Here is a 16982-nt window from a genome sequence, read left to right on the forward strand (position 1 = left end):
GATGCAGAAAAGAGCATTTGACAAGATACAACAACCATCTATGATTAAAATTATAAAATGGGTATAGAACAGGGATGTCGAACTCATTTTCCATGGGGCGGGGGCAACATCAGCCTTCAAAGGACCTAATGTAAGTTTAGGACTGTGTAAATGTAACCATTCCGTAACAGTTAAGCAAAAGCTTGGTGCTGCTGCCAGGTAGAAACAAGGTGCCGGGCCAGATGAAACCAGGCGGAGGGCCTTGTGTTTGCCACCTGTGGTACAGCAGGAAAGTAACTCAACATAAGAAAGGCCATAGATGGCAAATCCTCAGCTAATGCCATACTCAGTGGTGAAAAACGGAAAGCTTTTTCTCCAAGGTCAGAAACAAGGCAGGGATGCGTGCTCTTGCCATTGTTATTCAGTGTGGTGACGGAATGTCTAGCCAGAGCAGTCAGGCGAGAGAAAGAAAAGGCAGCCAAATTGGGTACAAAGAAGCAAAACTGTCACTAGTTGCAGATGACATGATTCTGTGTCTAGAACTCTGAGGTCTCTACCAAAAGATCACTAGAAATAGTAAACAAATACAATAAAGTTGCAGGCTCAAGATCCATATACAAAAATCTATCAGAAAAAGAAATAAGGAAAACAGTCCCACTTACACTTGCAACAAAAAGGGCAAAATACCTAGGAATAAACAGAGAAGGTGAAGGACCGGTACTGAAAACTACAGTACTCTTGTGCGTTGTTAAAAGAAATCGAAGAAGACACAGAAATGGAAAGATGTTCCGTTTTTATGGATTGGAGGAATTACATTGTGGAAAGTGACCACATTACCTAAACCAATGTACAGACTTAATATAACCCCTTTCAGAATCCCAATGGCATTTCTCACAGAAAGAGAAGGAAAAAATACTCAAATTTGTTTGAAAACAAAAAAATCCAAATAGCCAAAGCAATCCTGAGAAAAAAGAACAAAGCTCAAAGTATCTCTCTTTCTGGCTTCAAACTATACTACAAAGCTATAAAGATCCAAACACTGTTTTTGGAAGAAAAACACACACAGACCAATGGAACAGAATTGGGAGCTCAGAAATTAACCCACACATATGGGCAATGAATTTTCAACAATCAGAGAAAAAGAAAAGTCTCTTCAATAAATGGTGTTGAGGAAACTAGAAAGCCACATGCAAAAGAATGAAATTATACTGCTATCTGATACTATACAAAAAGTTTAACAAAAAATGGATTAAAGACTTGAGTATAGGACCTGAGACAATAAAATAACAGAAGAAAACATAGGTACTAAAATTGGTCTTAGAGGGGTTTTTTGTTTTGGTTTTGTTTTTGTTTTTTTGTGAACTTCAAGACAATGGAAGTAAAAGAAAAAAAATGGGACTGCAAACTAAAAAGCTTCTGCAGAGCAAAAGAAACGATCAATAAAACTAAAAGGCAACCAAGCCAACTGGGAGAAGATATTTTCAAACAATATCTAAAATGTTGGGTTGGCCAGAAAGTCTGTTTAGTTTTTTTCTATAATGTGAAAGACACTTTTTGTTTTTACCAATAACTTTATTGATCTGGCCATTTTGAGCATGCTGACTGTCTCCCATGTGGAATAATGTTGATTGTTCTCATTGAGTGTCTCGAAGTGCTCGCTCTCAATTTCAGCTGGTCCACCTGACCCACGCGACCGTGACCGTGGGTCCACCTGACCCACGCGACTGTGGAGCATCTCGCGAGAAAGCTCCAGCACGAAACTTTGCAAACCACTGGTAGTATGTTTGATCAGGCACAGCACCTTCTCCATACACTGCACACATCTTTTTCTGTGTTTCAGTTACATTGTTACCTTTCTTGAAATAATAAAGCATACAATCTAACAGTTGTTTTGAATGAAGTTAAAGACAACTGAGTGCTACTAGAGCCACCTTACAGGGGGAAAAAACCAAGTAAACTTTTTGGCCAACTCAGTATATAAAGAACTCCTGCAACTCAACAGCAACAAACCAAACAATCTGATTAAAAAGTGGGCAGTGGACCTGAATAAACACTTTTTCCAGGAAGACATGCCGATGGCCAACAGGTATAGGAAGAGATGTTCCATTTGACTAGTTCTAAAGGAAATACAAATCAAGCACCATGAAATAACACGTCATACCTTTTAGAATGGCAACTATCCATAAGACAAGAAGTAAGTGTTGGAGAGGACCTGGAGAAAAGGGAACCTTTGCATGCATCTGGTGGGAACGTGTAGTGGGGCAGCTACTATGGGAAATAGTATGGAGGCTCCTCCGAATATGAAGAACAGAGCTACTGCCCTGCCCTGGCTGGTGCGGCTCAGTCGGTTGGATGGTGTTCCGCCAACCAAAAGGCCGCTGGTTCGATTCCCAGTCTGCACATGCCTGAGATGCAGGTCCAGCCCCCAGTTTGGGGGTGTGCAAGAGGCAACCAATCACTGCTCCTCTCTTGCATCAATGTTTCTCTTCCTCTCTTTCTCCCTTCCTCCCCCTGTCTCTAGAATCAATCAAAGAAAAACCGACAGAGCTGCCATACAGCCCAGCACTCCCTTCCCTGGGTGTTTACCACCCCCCCAAATTGAAAACACTCTGTTGTGAAAATACGTGTGTCCCTATGTTTATTGTAGCATTGTGCACAATAGCCAAGACATGGGAAGAGCCAAAGTATCTTTTGAAGATGATGGAATAAAGAAGGTGTGATTGAAATATATCATATATGCACACAAACACACACACGCAGTGGAATACTATTCAGCCATAAAAATGAAACCCCGCCTTTTGCAGTAACAGATGGACTTTGAGAGTATTCCGCTAAGTGAAGTAGTGCGATGGAAAAGGACAGGAACCATATGGTTTTATTCGTGGGGGATATAAATCAAAAAGCTGCAAACAAACGAACTCATAGACACAGACAACAGAGTGGGGATTACCAGAGGGGAAGAGGGGTGGGGGAGAACAAAGAGGATGGAGTTCAAGTGCACGGTGATGGGAGCAGCCCAGACTTTGGGTGGTGCGCGCACGATGGAATACGCAGATGTCGTGTCGAGTACAGACCTGCAATTTACATATGTTGTTAACCCTTCCCCAAGTTTAAGTAAGGAAAATAGAACGAACGTGCTTCATTTCTTAAAACAGTAAATGACGGGAAATCCCTTTAATGTGTCACAGAGGGGGCCAAAATTATGAGAATAGTTATTCTGGATAAATTATATAACTTTTCAAGTTAATTCAGCTTTATCATAAAAGCAAGGATATTTTACCAGATTAGGAAAGTTAAATAGTTTTAAACATAAATCAACAGATAATGAAAAATTTCACTTGGGTATGTGAGTTCAAACCAAAAATGTTGTTTGAATGTTGTGTAATCCCGAACACCATTCTCCCACACATTTGCTTTTCGGTTTGTCAGCACCTTGCGATTCAGAACCTTCACGCTAAAATGTCGCGTACATTAACCTGACGTTTCACTGGCCACGCACTCATGAAGCCATCTCTTTTTCAGCTCTGAGGCCAGAGGGTCAACAATCACCGTAATTTAGAGCTAAGGAAGTACAGTTCCTTACCTGGAGTTGTGTTCACTCCCTCTGACTTGCCATTGACCTTGGGGATGTCCCAGACTACCTCCACTCCCCTGCCCTTCATGAAGCCGGGCGATAACATCACTGAAGTGTGTTGTAATGTTGTCAGCTAGAACAGCCTAAGTAATGACTTGGAATAACTACATAAATGCAACTTATTATTGCCCTTTTTAAAAGATTTTATTTGTTTATCTTTAGAGGGGAAGGGAAGGAGAGAGGGAGAGAAACATCAATGTGTGGTTGCCTCTCGTGAGTCCCCTGCTAGGAACTGGCCTGCAACCCAGGCATGTGCCCTGACTGGGAATCAAACCGCGATCATGTGGTTCACAGGCTTGCGCTCAATCCACTGAGCTACACCAGCCAGGGCATATTATTGCCCTTTTTTACAATTATACTTTAAGCTTATCCTCAGTCTATGAAACAACTGCATAGTAGAAGGTTACATTTCCTGCACTTGTATACACGTATGGAAAAGCCATAGGTTTCATGTTAGGAGGGCATCCATTCTGGACCTGGCATCAGGCTCAGGCAGGGCCTTCTCTGGATTTCCAGGGCTCGCTGCAGAGTGGTTCCCTGGGGCTGGTCTGAAGAAGGGGTCCCCACAGTACTCTCCAGGGGCGGGGGCCTCTTCCAGGCGTGGCTGTCAAGCACAGGCCCTGCCTTCTGAAAGCCATACTTGACGCAGCCCAAACTTTCCTGCCGCCAAAGGGACCGAGGGGTGCTTGAAAGAAACCTCCGTGTTGCTTCCTCCTGTCCTTGTCTAAGTGGTGATTTTTTGTTCCCTCCCTGTCTAGCTATGGTCCTGGCGGGAAAAGCCTACTACGATGGAGTGGCCAAAATTGGTGAGATTGCCACCGGGTCCCCTGTGTCGACAGAGCTGGGTGAGCTGATTCTCGCTGTATATGACCCCGACTTGCGCTGCAGTGTCAGGCCCTCTCATCCCGTGGGTGCCGATAGGAACTCGTGAAGTGGCCCAAATCCAGCTAGACCGGAGAGCTAGCCTCGCGCGCCAGTGCGCTCACTTCCCGGACGACGGGGCTCTCTGTGGTTTGTCGGAAGCGGGGCCTGGGGCCTTCGTTGGAGGGCAGGCCAAGGCTGGCGCCCAGTCCCCTGCTCCCTAGGAATCGGGCTGAACCCTTCTCCCTGCAGCACAGAGCCCGGGGAGCTTTGACCTACATTCTAACCCTCCCGGCCCTGCGGAAGTATTTCCTGTGACTCACCGCAGAAAGGCAGAGCCCTGCGAGTTCTGTTCGTGGCTCTCGCCGCTTCCACAGTTGCTCTCAGTGGGGATTTTTCCGGTCTTGCTGGTATGAATTGGCCTGCTGTGCGCACAGCCACACCCTCAGCTGTGCCAGCTCCTGGGGGAGTGAGGTTTCCGTCCACAGCGCCAGGTCTCCCTGTGCCATCTCTGAGCGGGGGTAGGGGGTCCATTTGTTGAAACAGCCCCATGCTTATGCTTTATTTTACAAAGGGTAAAATTTCTGGCTTTAGAATGTTTGTTCAACTTTGGAAGGTTCAGAAAACCAGAGGAAAAGATTAGTAAAGTGTGTGCCTGATTGAAGCAAAATGGGTGTGTCTCCAGTTAAAAGGTAGAAAAGGGAGCATGACCCGACCCGTGATAGGGGGGGCGCAGAGGTGAGCGTGCTGACCATGCCAGGGTTGGAGGCTCAGCTGCCGGCTGTGCAGCGCAGCTGGGTGCTCGTTAGCACTTTCTGACACATTTTATCCTTGGAGTGTTTACAGTCTCAAAACCTATGGACAAAACCTAAGCCTGAAGTGGCCTGTGTGATTAATGGGCCAGCACTCCCGCCCTTACAGAATCAGTTCCATGCAGAAAGGTTTCCACACGCTTCCTGACTTGTGTTCGTCGGTGCCATGGCTGCTGCGTGTTCTGGTGGAGCCTGACCTGGAGTAACTCTGCCCTAAGCAGCATCGGTTTAATAAAGTGCACACTGGGGCATTTGAGGGATGACTGAGATGATTGTAGGTTCCAAATTCAGGACTAATGAAAAAGAAACACCCTATTCGTGTCAGGCCTGAGGGGGAAAGTGCGACCCTCGCACTAAACCGTGCGGTGCTCTGACTCACCGGCACTTGGTTTGCCGTGTTGTTTCCTGGTTCTTGCCGCTATTTAATAAGACGTCGGCTCTACACCTCATTTTATTCACGGTGAATTCTTGATGTTGAGTCAGCTGTTTCCACAGCAACCACGTTGCTATGAACACAGGCTTAAAACTTCCCTCTCAGTAAGGAAGATGTGTTGTGATGGCGAGGTTCCGTGTAGTATGTATTTTATTCAGAGAGACTGGAAGTAACTTTATATTGTGTTTTATTTGTGTTTCAGATCGTCCTGCTGATATTTGTTATCTCATATATTTATTAATTTTCTACCATTTATATCAACTCCATGATCAAGTTCTATCCTAGTAAGAGCTACTCTTGAGGCCTAGTATTAACTTCTTTTTATTTGCTTGGTTTTTCAATTTTTGTTGTTAAAGTTTAGGCTAAAACACTACTGTATTTCCATTTAGATTCTCTAGTCGAAGTATAGTGGTCAATTCGTAGAAAAGAGAGAAAGACCTAAAGCAGACTGTATTTTTCTCATTTTTCACGAAGATTTTATGACTGACTCTTGTTATTGGTATTCATAGATTTATTATAAAACATTATAAATTACATTTGATAAGAACTGAAGGGATATTATATATGTGAAGATCATGAATCATTTCAAAAATTGTCATTCCTTAAGCATACTGTCTCTGAAGAAACTTCCTTTTCCCTTACCCTCCCAAGATCTTACAGTTTAAAAATTTTCCATTTAAAAATATTGTTCTAGGAGAAAGATTCACAGGAACTAGTATAAAGGACACATGGAGAACAACTAAGGGGGGTGGAAATAGGAGGGAGGGGGCTGGGATGGGAGTGGGGGATGGAAAACTGTACTTGAACAATAATTAAATTTTTAAAAAATTAAAAAATATATTGTTCTAGAAGAAAGGGATGCTGAAGCATCCCTATCATTTCTAAAACTTTGATTGTAAAAGTAGTTTTTTAATATAATTAAAATATTTTTAATGTTGCTGTAGAACACATAACATTTTTCACTTTATACAGATTTTTATATGAAACTTAGGATAGTTTGTTTGACTTCTGATAGTTTTGTACTTTGGAAGAGAAGAGAAGAAAACATACTCTGAGTAAAGAATTTACTGAAGTCCTAGAAATTTATAGAGAGGGTTCAACCTGGAAAACTTGGCCAAACCCACTGCACATTGTGAATGTCGATCAAGGTGGCAACACTAAGCTTTGGTCTCTTCTCACTTGGTGGGGGAGGGGTGTAAAAGCTGGAGGAGAGAGTCGATCGCCTTTCACTTCCTGTCTGACCTGGACCAGCCCCGAGAGGAAGGCAGAGCTGTGGACTGCGGCAGGCATCGCAGATTTTCTAGCCGTGGGCGTTTTCCTCTAGACACCCAGTTTTCAGTGTCGGCTCACCGGTGATGTGTGAATAATTTAAGGTTTTTCTGCCCAAAAGTAATGAAATGCCCAACTAATGTGGTTTAATCAATAAAGATGTTTTCATTATCCCACATAAAAACGCTGTTGTTGCCCTGGCTGGTGTGGCTCAGTGGGTTGAGCGAGGTCTGCGAACCAAAGGGTCGCCAGTTCAATTCCCAGTCAGGGCACATGCCTGGGTTGTGGGCCAGGTCCCTAGTGGGGGCCATGTGAGAGGCAACCACACATTGATGTTTCTTTCCCCCTCTTTCTCCCTCCCTCCCCCCTCTCTAAAAATAAATAAATAAAACCTTAAAAAAGTACTTTTTTTCTAAGGCTGTTGTTAATTAACAGCTTTCTTGAGATAACAGTTCACCCATTTGAGGTGTCCAGTTCAGTGATTTTTATTATATTCACAAGATTTTTAAATCATCACCAAAATCAACTTCAGAATATTTTCACCATCCCCCAAAGAAACCCTGTGTTGTATCTCTTGCTTTGGTTATGCTGGGCATGTCGCACAGGTGGAACCATACAATGTGTGTCTTTTGTGACGGTCCGTTGCACTGACTGCAGCGGCTGCAAGGTCCATTCACGCTGCGGCACGTGTCAGTGCTTGGTGTGGGTGGGGGACAGTGTCCTCGTAGAGCTGCGCCACGTTGGCTGGGCCCATTTGTCGGTCGGGGACACCTGATTTCTGTCCCCTTTGTAGCCGTTCAGCGCAGCGCTGCTGTCGACATTCGTGTGCACGTTTTGTGGGTCCACCTGCTCCCCTCCCGGGTGTCTCCTTAGGCGTGGAATTGCTGGCTCGTGTGGTAACTAACTTTACCCTTTTGAGGAACTGCCAGGCTTCGGAGCGAGTGCACCATTTTGCGTGCCTGTGCCAGAGCGTGAGGGGTCCACATCCTTGTCATCGCTTGCTGTCACCGGCTTTTTCTGACAGTCTCCTAGTGAGTGGGAGGTAACGTCTCATTTGGATTCCCGTTTACATTTCCCCAGGGACTGGCGACCTTGAGCGCCTTTTCACGTCCTTCCTGGCCGTGGCACGTCTCCTTTGGAGAAATGGCTTTTCAGATCCTTGACCCATTTTTTATCGGTTGTCTTTTTATTATTGAATTTGCCAGCTAACTCTCAGTAAAGTTTTGTTTTTATGTTTCGATTCCTTTTATCATTCATTAAATAGTTCCATCGTTTGAAGTTCTTGGAGGTCTAATACTGCTAATGCTGTTATTGTACCTCTCCATTCTCATTCCTGAAGGAGTAAGGCTGGGGTGTCAGGGGCATTTTCACTGGGGCCACATCAGCCTCACGGTTGCCTTCAAAGAGCCAAATGTAATTTTAGGACTGTATAAACGCAACTGCTCGTCAACAGTTTAACGAGAGCTTGGCCCTGCCACTGGGCGGAACTAAGGAGTCGGGCCAGATGAAACAAGGGAGAGGGCTGGGCTGGGTCAAGGGCCCCGCGTTTGCCGCCTGTGCTGGGAGGCCGCCACCTGGCTGCTCTTTCCTGTGCCGGCTCAGCTAGGGGAGTTACAGTTTGGCCATTGGAAGTTACCAAGAAATGAGGAGGAGAAATACCAAGCAATGGTGGGGTTTCTTTGATTTAAGTGTTATAGTTTTCTTTTTCTAGATTTTATTTATTGATCTTTAGAGGGGAAGGGAAGGAGAGAATATCAATGTGTGGTTGCCTCTCATGGGTCCCCTGCTGGGAACTGGCCTGCAACCCAGGCATGTGCCCTGACTGGGAATCGAACCGCGATCATGTGGTTCACAGGCCCGCACTTAATCCACTGAGCTACACCAGCCAGGTTAAATACTATAGTTTTCTTCTTAGAAAATAAAAATAATTGATATAATATGATCTGCCATTTGATAAAGTGCTTATAAATTATTTAGAATTTGCAAAGCGGCAGAAATGCCCCCTTTATTTGCTGTTCTATCCATTTGAACAAAGGTATTCTGCAAGTTTTTTAAAAGAAGTGACTCAAACTGTTTGGAAAACACTTTAATGTGAATACCCCAAATTTGTAAGTCATTCTAATTACCTGAAAGTTAAGAAATAATGGCAGATTTTAATTTGTGCGTGTGTGTGTGTGTGTGAAGCTTATCAACAATGATTGGTTTTGTCCATTTCACTTTTTAAAGATTTTATTTATTTTTAGAAGAAGGGAGGGAGAGAAATATCAATGTGCAATAGATACACTGGTAGGTTGCCTCTCACATGCCCCCAACTGGGGACCTGGCCTGCAACCAAGGTGTGTGCCCTGACTGGGAATCGAACCGGTGACCACCTTTTGGGTCACAAGCCCACACTCGATCCGTTTAGCCGCATCAGCCAGGGTTGATTTTAATATTCTATAAACTTTCCCGATACATATGCTTCAGAAAAGTCATTTTCTGATGAAAATAAAAGATCCTTTATGAATACAGTCTATTCTGTTTTACAGAGAAGATTCAGAAACTGTATTGTTGCCTTTTTTCCAACTATAATGGAAAGTAATAAGAAAATATTAATGATTCAAGAGAAATACCAAATTGCAGTCACCTTTATGCTGACTGCTCTGACCACTTGAAGGTTACAGCAAGAACTGACCTGCATTTTGAAGTCTCTTTCATATTTGTTTTGCTAAAATGTCACCTTTTATACGTTGTACCCTAATTGCGGGGGTGAACGTACTGGAGGCAGGGGGCTGGCCAGCACCAGTTCGTGTGTGAAGGGCTGTGCCCGGAACGTGGCCGGTTGTTCGGGTGCTGTCACAGACCACAGTGACGGCCCAGTGGGTGCGAGGGAAACGTGGCCCTGGGACCCGAGCTAGTTAAAACGTGGCCTCGCACAGGCTCTTACTGTGATGGTGGAGGACCTGTATTGCATGTCGTCCAGTTTCTTACGTGTGAGGACTGAGTGGTCTCCTGAGGGATTGACTGTCCTCTTTTTCCACCTGAAAAGCCACCCCTCCCCACCTTGCTATCGCAGTTCTCGGCTTCAGTGCACGGTGACAGCAGGGGCCCGACAGGCACAGCACTGCCAGACTGTCAGAAACACAGTGTCTTACCTCGTTGAGAGCAATGAGCAAACAACAAAAAGCCAAAAACCAGGGCGTGTAGTTTGGATTTGGTAGGAAAATATTTTAATCCACTGTGCTTAAAAAGTGGTACGTCGTATGAGTAAGAAGCCCTGAGACTCGGGCTGTCAGGTGCGTGCCTGTAGTCACACACACAGATCTTTAGCACGTGTGCACAGTCCAGCTCAAGCAGCTAGCGTCCTTTAGAACAGGAAACTGAACTGTGTGCAGCACTGCCAATTTTGTCCCTAACTCAAACAACATTTATATTTCAAAGCTTAGAAAATATTGAAAAGGTGGAAAGGAAAAACGCATGGTCAGGAGGAAATGTTTTGGCAAAATATATTTAAAAGAAACTCTGAGCCTGTTTTAATGTCTTTAAAGCATAGAAAAATAAAGCTCGTTCTCATTTATTTCTCGAGGAATAACAGGAGACTTTCTTTGGGGAATTTACAGATTTGCTTTGAGGTCTTTGCAGGTCGCTCACCATTACATAAATTTAGACTCTGTTATTTTGTTCCTGTTTAGTCAGCTATTGCATTATTTCAAATCAGTTATTAAATTGTTTGGGCCAGTGTTTTTAATTGGGCCCAGAACAGATTTTTATACCCTCACCATCAGGGAACATAGAAAAGCATAGATTTTCTTTTGTTATTGATAGAATGTTTATAGGTCATGCAGTCTTCATAAAATATTTATTATAGCTCTGGCTGGTGGGGCTCAGTGGATTGAGCACCAACCTGTAAACCCAAAGGGTCACCAGTTCGATTCCCAGTCAGGGCACACACCTGGGTTGTGGGCCAGGTCCCCAGTAGGGGGCGCTTGAGAGGCAACCACCCATTGATGTTTCTCTCCCCCTCTTTCTCCCTCCCATCCCCTCTCTAAAAATAAATAAATAAAATCTTTAAAAAATATATTTATTACAGTTTTTCCTGTTGATACTCAAAATTCAACTGGAGAATCTTCGGTCTTAAAAACAAGAGCAGGGAAAAATCTGAAATATTTTAAAAGAAGTTTTATGAATTCACAAAAATACTACAAATATATTCCATAGAAGGTGCGATGTGGGGCCTGTTTAAGTAGAGTGCCCGGAACATGCAGTAGGAGCGAGCGGTGTCTGGGGGAGACCATTCCGGTGGATGCTGGTGGTGCAAAGGCCGGAGGCCTCGTCAGCTTGGGGCGCCCCAGAAGCCAGTCTGGCTGAGGCGCAGCTAAGGACGGAAGAGTGGTAGGTGGTGCGGTCTGAACAGTAGAGCAGCTCAGGGCTGGCGCCAGGTCGTGCCGGGCTCTCTGGGTCATGGTAAGAATCTTGACCCCTGAAGTGGGGTGGGGGCCCCCGAAGGTTTTGAACTCAGGGGTGTTGTGATTTGACTCACATTTTAGAAGGTTCTTTCTTCCTGGCTTCTGGTGGAAACAGGGAGACTGGGTGGGAGGCGGCTGTCCCAGTCGAGGTGGGAAGGAACGACTGGGGTAGGGGAGGCAGTGGCGCCAGCTGTGCATTGGTGCCACACGTGGGGCAGGGCTGCGCTGTTGTGTTGGGCTCTGCTCTCAGATGCGTTAGGTTTGGGGTTCCTGTTAGACCAAGTGGAAATGTCGACGCGACAGCTGGCAATGTGAGTCCGGAGTTCACTGCGTGAACGTGTAGACCCAGATCCCTGTGAACAAGGCGGGCCCTGTTTCGCTTGCCCAGAGACACTGATACTTAACACTCTGGGCCCTGCGGCTTCCCTCGGTCCCAAACCAACAATTACTGAGGATCACAGCTTGTCACATGCCTCAACTCCGTGTTCTCATTTGAGGGGCTATTTATTTACATGACCGTCTTACAGAGGTGCTTGGAGGCAGGGTGGCAAGGGGGCCAGGGCGGCTTCCTGTGCCCGCCTCCCCCACTCTGCGTGGCAGGAGCCTGCCCAGTGGAGCGTCCACCCTTGCAGCCCGGTCCTTTTCCTCGCACCCCTTCTCCAGAGACTTGTCTGTGTGGCAGGCAGTTGGGGGGGGGCGTTCATCTCTGTGCCTCCTTAGTTCCTTCAGTGCGTTAAGGCTTCAGAATTTCAGATTTAATCAGCCAGGTAGCCACTGCCCACTCTGACTTGACGGTAGTTCCTCTCTCAGGTGGGCCATGGGGGCTGGTCTTCATGGGCCTGGTGCTTTGGGGAATCAGTCCCTCCACTTTGGATTTCCTTCCTGCCTGACCCGACACTCTGAGCTGAAATGGCTTAGTGACCAGACTAACCCTCAGTCCTGTTTTAATGTTTGTAAAGAACTTTTAAAAACCTCAGCCCTGGCTGATATAGCTCAGTGGATTGAGCACCGGACTTTGGACGAAAGGGTCGCTGGTTCAATTCCCAGTCAGGGCACACGCCTGGGTTGTGGGCCAGGTCCCCAGTAGGGGGGTGCAAGAGGCAACCACACATTGATGTTTCCCTCTCTTTCTCCCTCCCTTACCCATTCTCTAACAATAAATAAATAAAATCTTTAAAAGTAAAGAATTTCAGATGCAGTGTTTTTTAAGCTTAAAATGCCTGCAGTTAATTAGTGATACCATAAAGAATAAGTGGTTGTCGGCTTCATTCCTTATTGAAACTACACCTGCTTTCATTTTCAATAGTATCAAAGTGGTTATAGTTTAGCCTTCATCTACTAATCAGTGAAAAAGGAAGGTGAATAATTAATGTTAACTTACCTCATTTGACATAACAGCTTGTAGAAAATTTTTAATCTCTTAATGCTGTATTTCACATTCAGGTGTAAATAAAAAATCACTTGTCATCCGTATATGGATGTAAAATTGATAAATTATTTCTGTGTGATGTATAATTGATAAACTTGAATAAATTGACATTGTCATTTTAGCTAAAATAAGAAGAGTTCATCAAAATCCTACTTGGGAAATAAGTGTTCGTCACCGCAAATCCCGTAGGTCATTGAACTTGACAGTGCTAGTGTACAGCAGGCAGGCTAAAACAGTTTTCTAGCTAATCGGAAACGAAATGGTGATAAGAATCGTTTGCTCTCTGAGTCAGTTCATCGCCCGGAGTGACAGAATCATCCCCTGAGCCCCGAACCTCCCTGCTCCTTGGCCTGGTGCTTAGTTACAGTTTCCAGAGACGCCTGGACCGGGCAGTCACCTGGGTTCTGCAATACTAGATCTCTGGCGCTCTAAGCTGGTGTTAGCGCTCTGCCTCACTGAAAGGCCTAGATTTTAAAACACCCAGAGTACTTTATACTAAAGCATTCCTTACGTAGAAATTAAGAACTAATTCTGTGTCAGTCATGCAGGATTTACTGGTTTCCCTCAAACCTTAAGTCGTCCCCTTTCTTTAAAATACACACACACACACACACACACAGTTGCTGCCTCTAGGTACCTTCTCGTGTTGCTTCTCCTTTCTTGCCGAACTTCCTGGATAAGCGGTTCGAACCAGCTTTCTCCTTTCGGCATCATTCCTCCCTCCCTCCCTTCCCCACTTTTTACCAGAACCAGGAAACGGGAAGGACTCGAACAGTGAGCATTTTGTGTGTGTGTTGCTTGTCCTTGTTAGGACATTTGATCCTCCCACCTCGGGTTGCCGAGTGTCCAGCCCTGAGCCGACGTAGTCCCGTGTTGTCGCTTCTTGTCTGGCCAAGTGAAAATTTTGTAAACAAAAATATCCCATTAAAAAAAAAAAAAGTATCTCGTTTGTGGCTCAGGATCCTCCGAGGCCAGACCTCTGTGTTACAGAACCTTGGTTAAATAGAAGCTGCCAGAAACCGGCTCCTGTAGACTCAGGGTGGACACAGCTCCATGTGGGCACCAGTCAAGCCCAACCCGGCTCGCCCCGCAGGGGCGCCAGGTCACGTGGGCGAGCCCTGGTGCCCACACTCCAAACGCCGCCTCACAGAAGCCTCTCCTTCTCCAAAAGTAGTTGTTTCTGTGGAGGAGAAAAAGAATGGCAAGGTGACGACCAGGCATTGACCTTCAGCGATAGTAATTTTTCCTGTAGGAATTTCTATCATATATTATTATAGAAATAAAATCCAGTATTACAGACGCCACTTGTTGTGGGTCAGGCTTTTTTTTGCTGGAGATTTCTTGTCCTGCTTTCACTGCACTGTGTTTTTTGTCTGCGGTTCCCCCTTCATTCATTTGTTCAATATACCTCTATATCGACCAGATTTTCGAGGCCTGTCGTGTGCCAGTCGGGCACTGGGAGCACACGGTAAAGATCTAAAGATCAGACCAAGTTCTTGTCCATGTGGCACTGGCGGAAGCATTAAGACATTCACACACCACGGGTGTTTTCCCCCAAGCCGGGTGCCGGGTCCTAATTACTGCTAGTTTCAGATGGTTGCTGCAGTGTTTGTTTTGTGTTGTTAATTAATTAGACTCTAATTAACAGACTTTGCTTTTTTTATAGAGCAGTCTCAGGTTTATAGAAAATTGAGCAGATCTTACTCAGAGTTCCCACACACTCTCCTCTCCTCACTCAGTTTCCTGTTTGTTAACATCTCGCATTGGTGTGGTACGTTCGTTACCAATGAAGAACCAGTGTGGATACATTATTATGAACTAAAACCCAGAGTTTGCATTAGGGTCTGCTCTTTGTGTTCTGAGTTTTGACGAATGTTTAATGGCATGTATCTGCCGTTGTAATCCACTTCCCACCCCCCACCCTTGGCAACTACTGATCTTTTCGCTGTCCCTAGTTTTCCCTTTTCCAGAACGTCTTTGGTTGGAATTGTATTGTATGTGGCGTAGCCTTTCCAGACTGGCCTCCATGTGCACTTAAGCGGCTTCCGAATTCATTTCTTTTTTCATCCCTGAATAACATTCAGTTGTACAGAGTTACACCACGGTTTTGTTATCCCTTCTTCTTGGTTGCTTCCCGTTTTTGGCGATATGAATAAAGCTGTTACAGCAGTCACATACAGTTTTGCTGTGGACATGAGATTTCCAGTGTCTTAGGTGATGGTAAGACCGTTGACCTTTGCGGAAACCCGCCAGACCGCCTTGCAGGGCAGCTGCACCGTTCTGCGCCCCCCGCACCGGTGCAGGTGAGAGGCATGTCGTTTGCATTTCCAACTCTCAGGGGCACACAATGTGGAGCGTCTTTGTTTATTTGCCGTCTGTGTATCTTTTTCGGTGAGATATCCGTTCCCATCTTTTTCTCTTTTTAATTGAGTTGTTTGATTTCCTATTAATGACTTTTGAGAGTTTCTTACACGCTTTGGACCAGTCCTGTCAGCTGCGTGTTGGCAACGTTTTCTCCCAGTGTGCGGCCGGCTGCCTGCCACGCACCTCATTCCTTTCTCACCTGAAGCTTCTCCCTGCCTCTGTGTTTAAGGTCTCGGGAGGCAGAATGCAGGTGGGCGTTGCTGCTCTTTACTCCTGACCGTCTTCGCCTTTTCGTTGGACTGTACACTCCATTCACTGACGGTTTTGCTCCCTGTTCTCTGTCCTGTGTTCATTTCTTCTCCTTGTCTTCTTGACTCCCCCCTGCCATTAGCTTAGTAGTTACTTACTCTTTCCGGTGTTACCCTGGAGATTTTCAACATGCGTCTTTTCTTGCATCAGACAGAAGAGTCAGGTCAGTGGCACTGCTTTGATTCCAGACACTGAGGGAACGGCAGCACACCACGCAATTCCACTGTGTAACTGTTGTCCGTCGCCCTCGTTTTCATAAGGTGGGATGCACAGCATTATCAATGGCAGAATAATTACAGTCTCTGTGCGAGACATTGACTAGGACTGTGGAACTGTCGTTGGTTAAGTCAGAAGCTGGACTCCCGGGGGAGTCCAGGAGAAGTCCAGGGGACTCCTGGGGAAGCAGTGGCTTCCACCTGTTATTTCCTTGGCAGTGTCCCTCCGTGGGCATGTCCACCGGTCCCATGTCAGCATGGCCCAGAGGAGGCCACCTCTGATGGCACCCAGGGGCTGGGTTCAAATGGCCACTGGAGCTGTTCCTGCATGCTGGCAAAGCCTTGCCAGTTTGGTCACGTGCTTGTGACATCATCTGCCTCTGTACTGATTCCGGTTGGGGACTCCGACCCATGCTTGTGCGTTTAACATGCCCCGTCTGTCACAGCAGTTGCTTTACTCGCCCTACGTACCCCCCTCGTCACATTCGGTGTTTGGGACACTGTCAGGAGAAGCATCCCTGTTCCCAGGGGCAGCGCGGTCAGTGCTGCTGTGTTCCACGCGGCAGGACTCCAGGCCGCCTCGGCTCCTGCCCGTCGCTGTATGGTCGGATGCCACTCGGAGTCACGTGGAGGGAGGCGAGCATGACGCAGCCCTCGCTCTGTGCTGTCATGAAGTAATAAATGTGTTCTGATTATCCATGACCGGATATGAATGAAAATAAAGACCCACCCTGAATGTGCAGCCCGGGTTCCGTGCTGGTCCACTGTCAGTGTCCCCGTGTGGTGTCTCCAGACTCAGGCTGTGGAGGGTGGGGAACAACTAGTTGAAGACACAGTCACAGTCCAGTGACTCCTCTGCATTTCAGGCGGACACTTGGGTTTGTGTCACTTCTCATAATTTCTCTCTAACTTGAAGTCCACGCTGCCTATTGTCTAAATAGATACCTTCTGCAGTACCATCCGCAATGTTGGACATATTTGTTCATAGTTCCTAAAATTAGCTATTAATATGAATTTTAGGGAACATTCATGGCAGACATTGACTTTCATTTATGTCAAAGTCATGATTTTAAAATAAGTATATATTGAAATTCCTCTAATATTGCCATTTAAACATACAATTCATTCAAACTGAGTCACATTACTGTCCTTACTGTGGCTTTCTTCTCAAAATGGGGACTCGAAATCTAAGAGGCAGCAAAAGAAATGGTTGGCTCAGCACATGCAGCACG

General features: G+C 45.7%; 1 protein-coding gene across 4 annotated transcripts in view; it reads left to right on the forward strand.

The window, feature by feature from the left end:
• BAIAP2L1 (BAR/IMD domain containing adaptor protein 2 like 1) overlaps positions 1–16982 on the forward strand; it is a 62189-nt gene that overhangs the window by 23699 nt on the left and 21508 nt on the right. For 3 of the 4 annotated variants that reach the window (XM_037057828.1, XM_037057826.1, XM_037057827.1), the window contains exon 3: positions 4372–4458. The exons of the other annotated variant lie outside the window; for it this stretch is intronic. In XM_037057828.1, the coding sequence (XP_036913723.1) occupies positions 4372–4458 (87 nt within the window). The remainder of the gene's footprint in view (positions 1–4371; positions 4459–16982) is intronic. 4 annotated transcript variants of the gene reach the window in all.

This window comes from Sturnira hondurensis, unplaced genomic scaffold (assembly GCF_014824575.4).
Source record: "Sturnira hondurensis isolate 20B ecotype Veracruz unplaced genomic scaffold, ASM1482457v3 Scaffold0009733, whole genome shotgun sequence".
Taxonomy (NCBI): Eukaryota; Metazoa; Chordata; class Mammalia; order Chiroptera; family Phyllostomidae; genus Sturnira; species Sturnira hondurensis.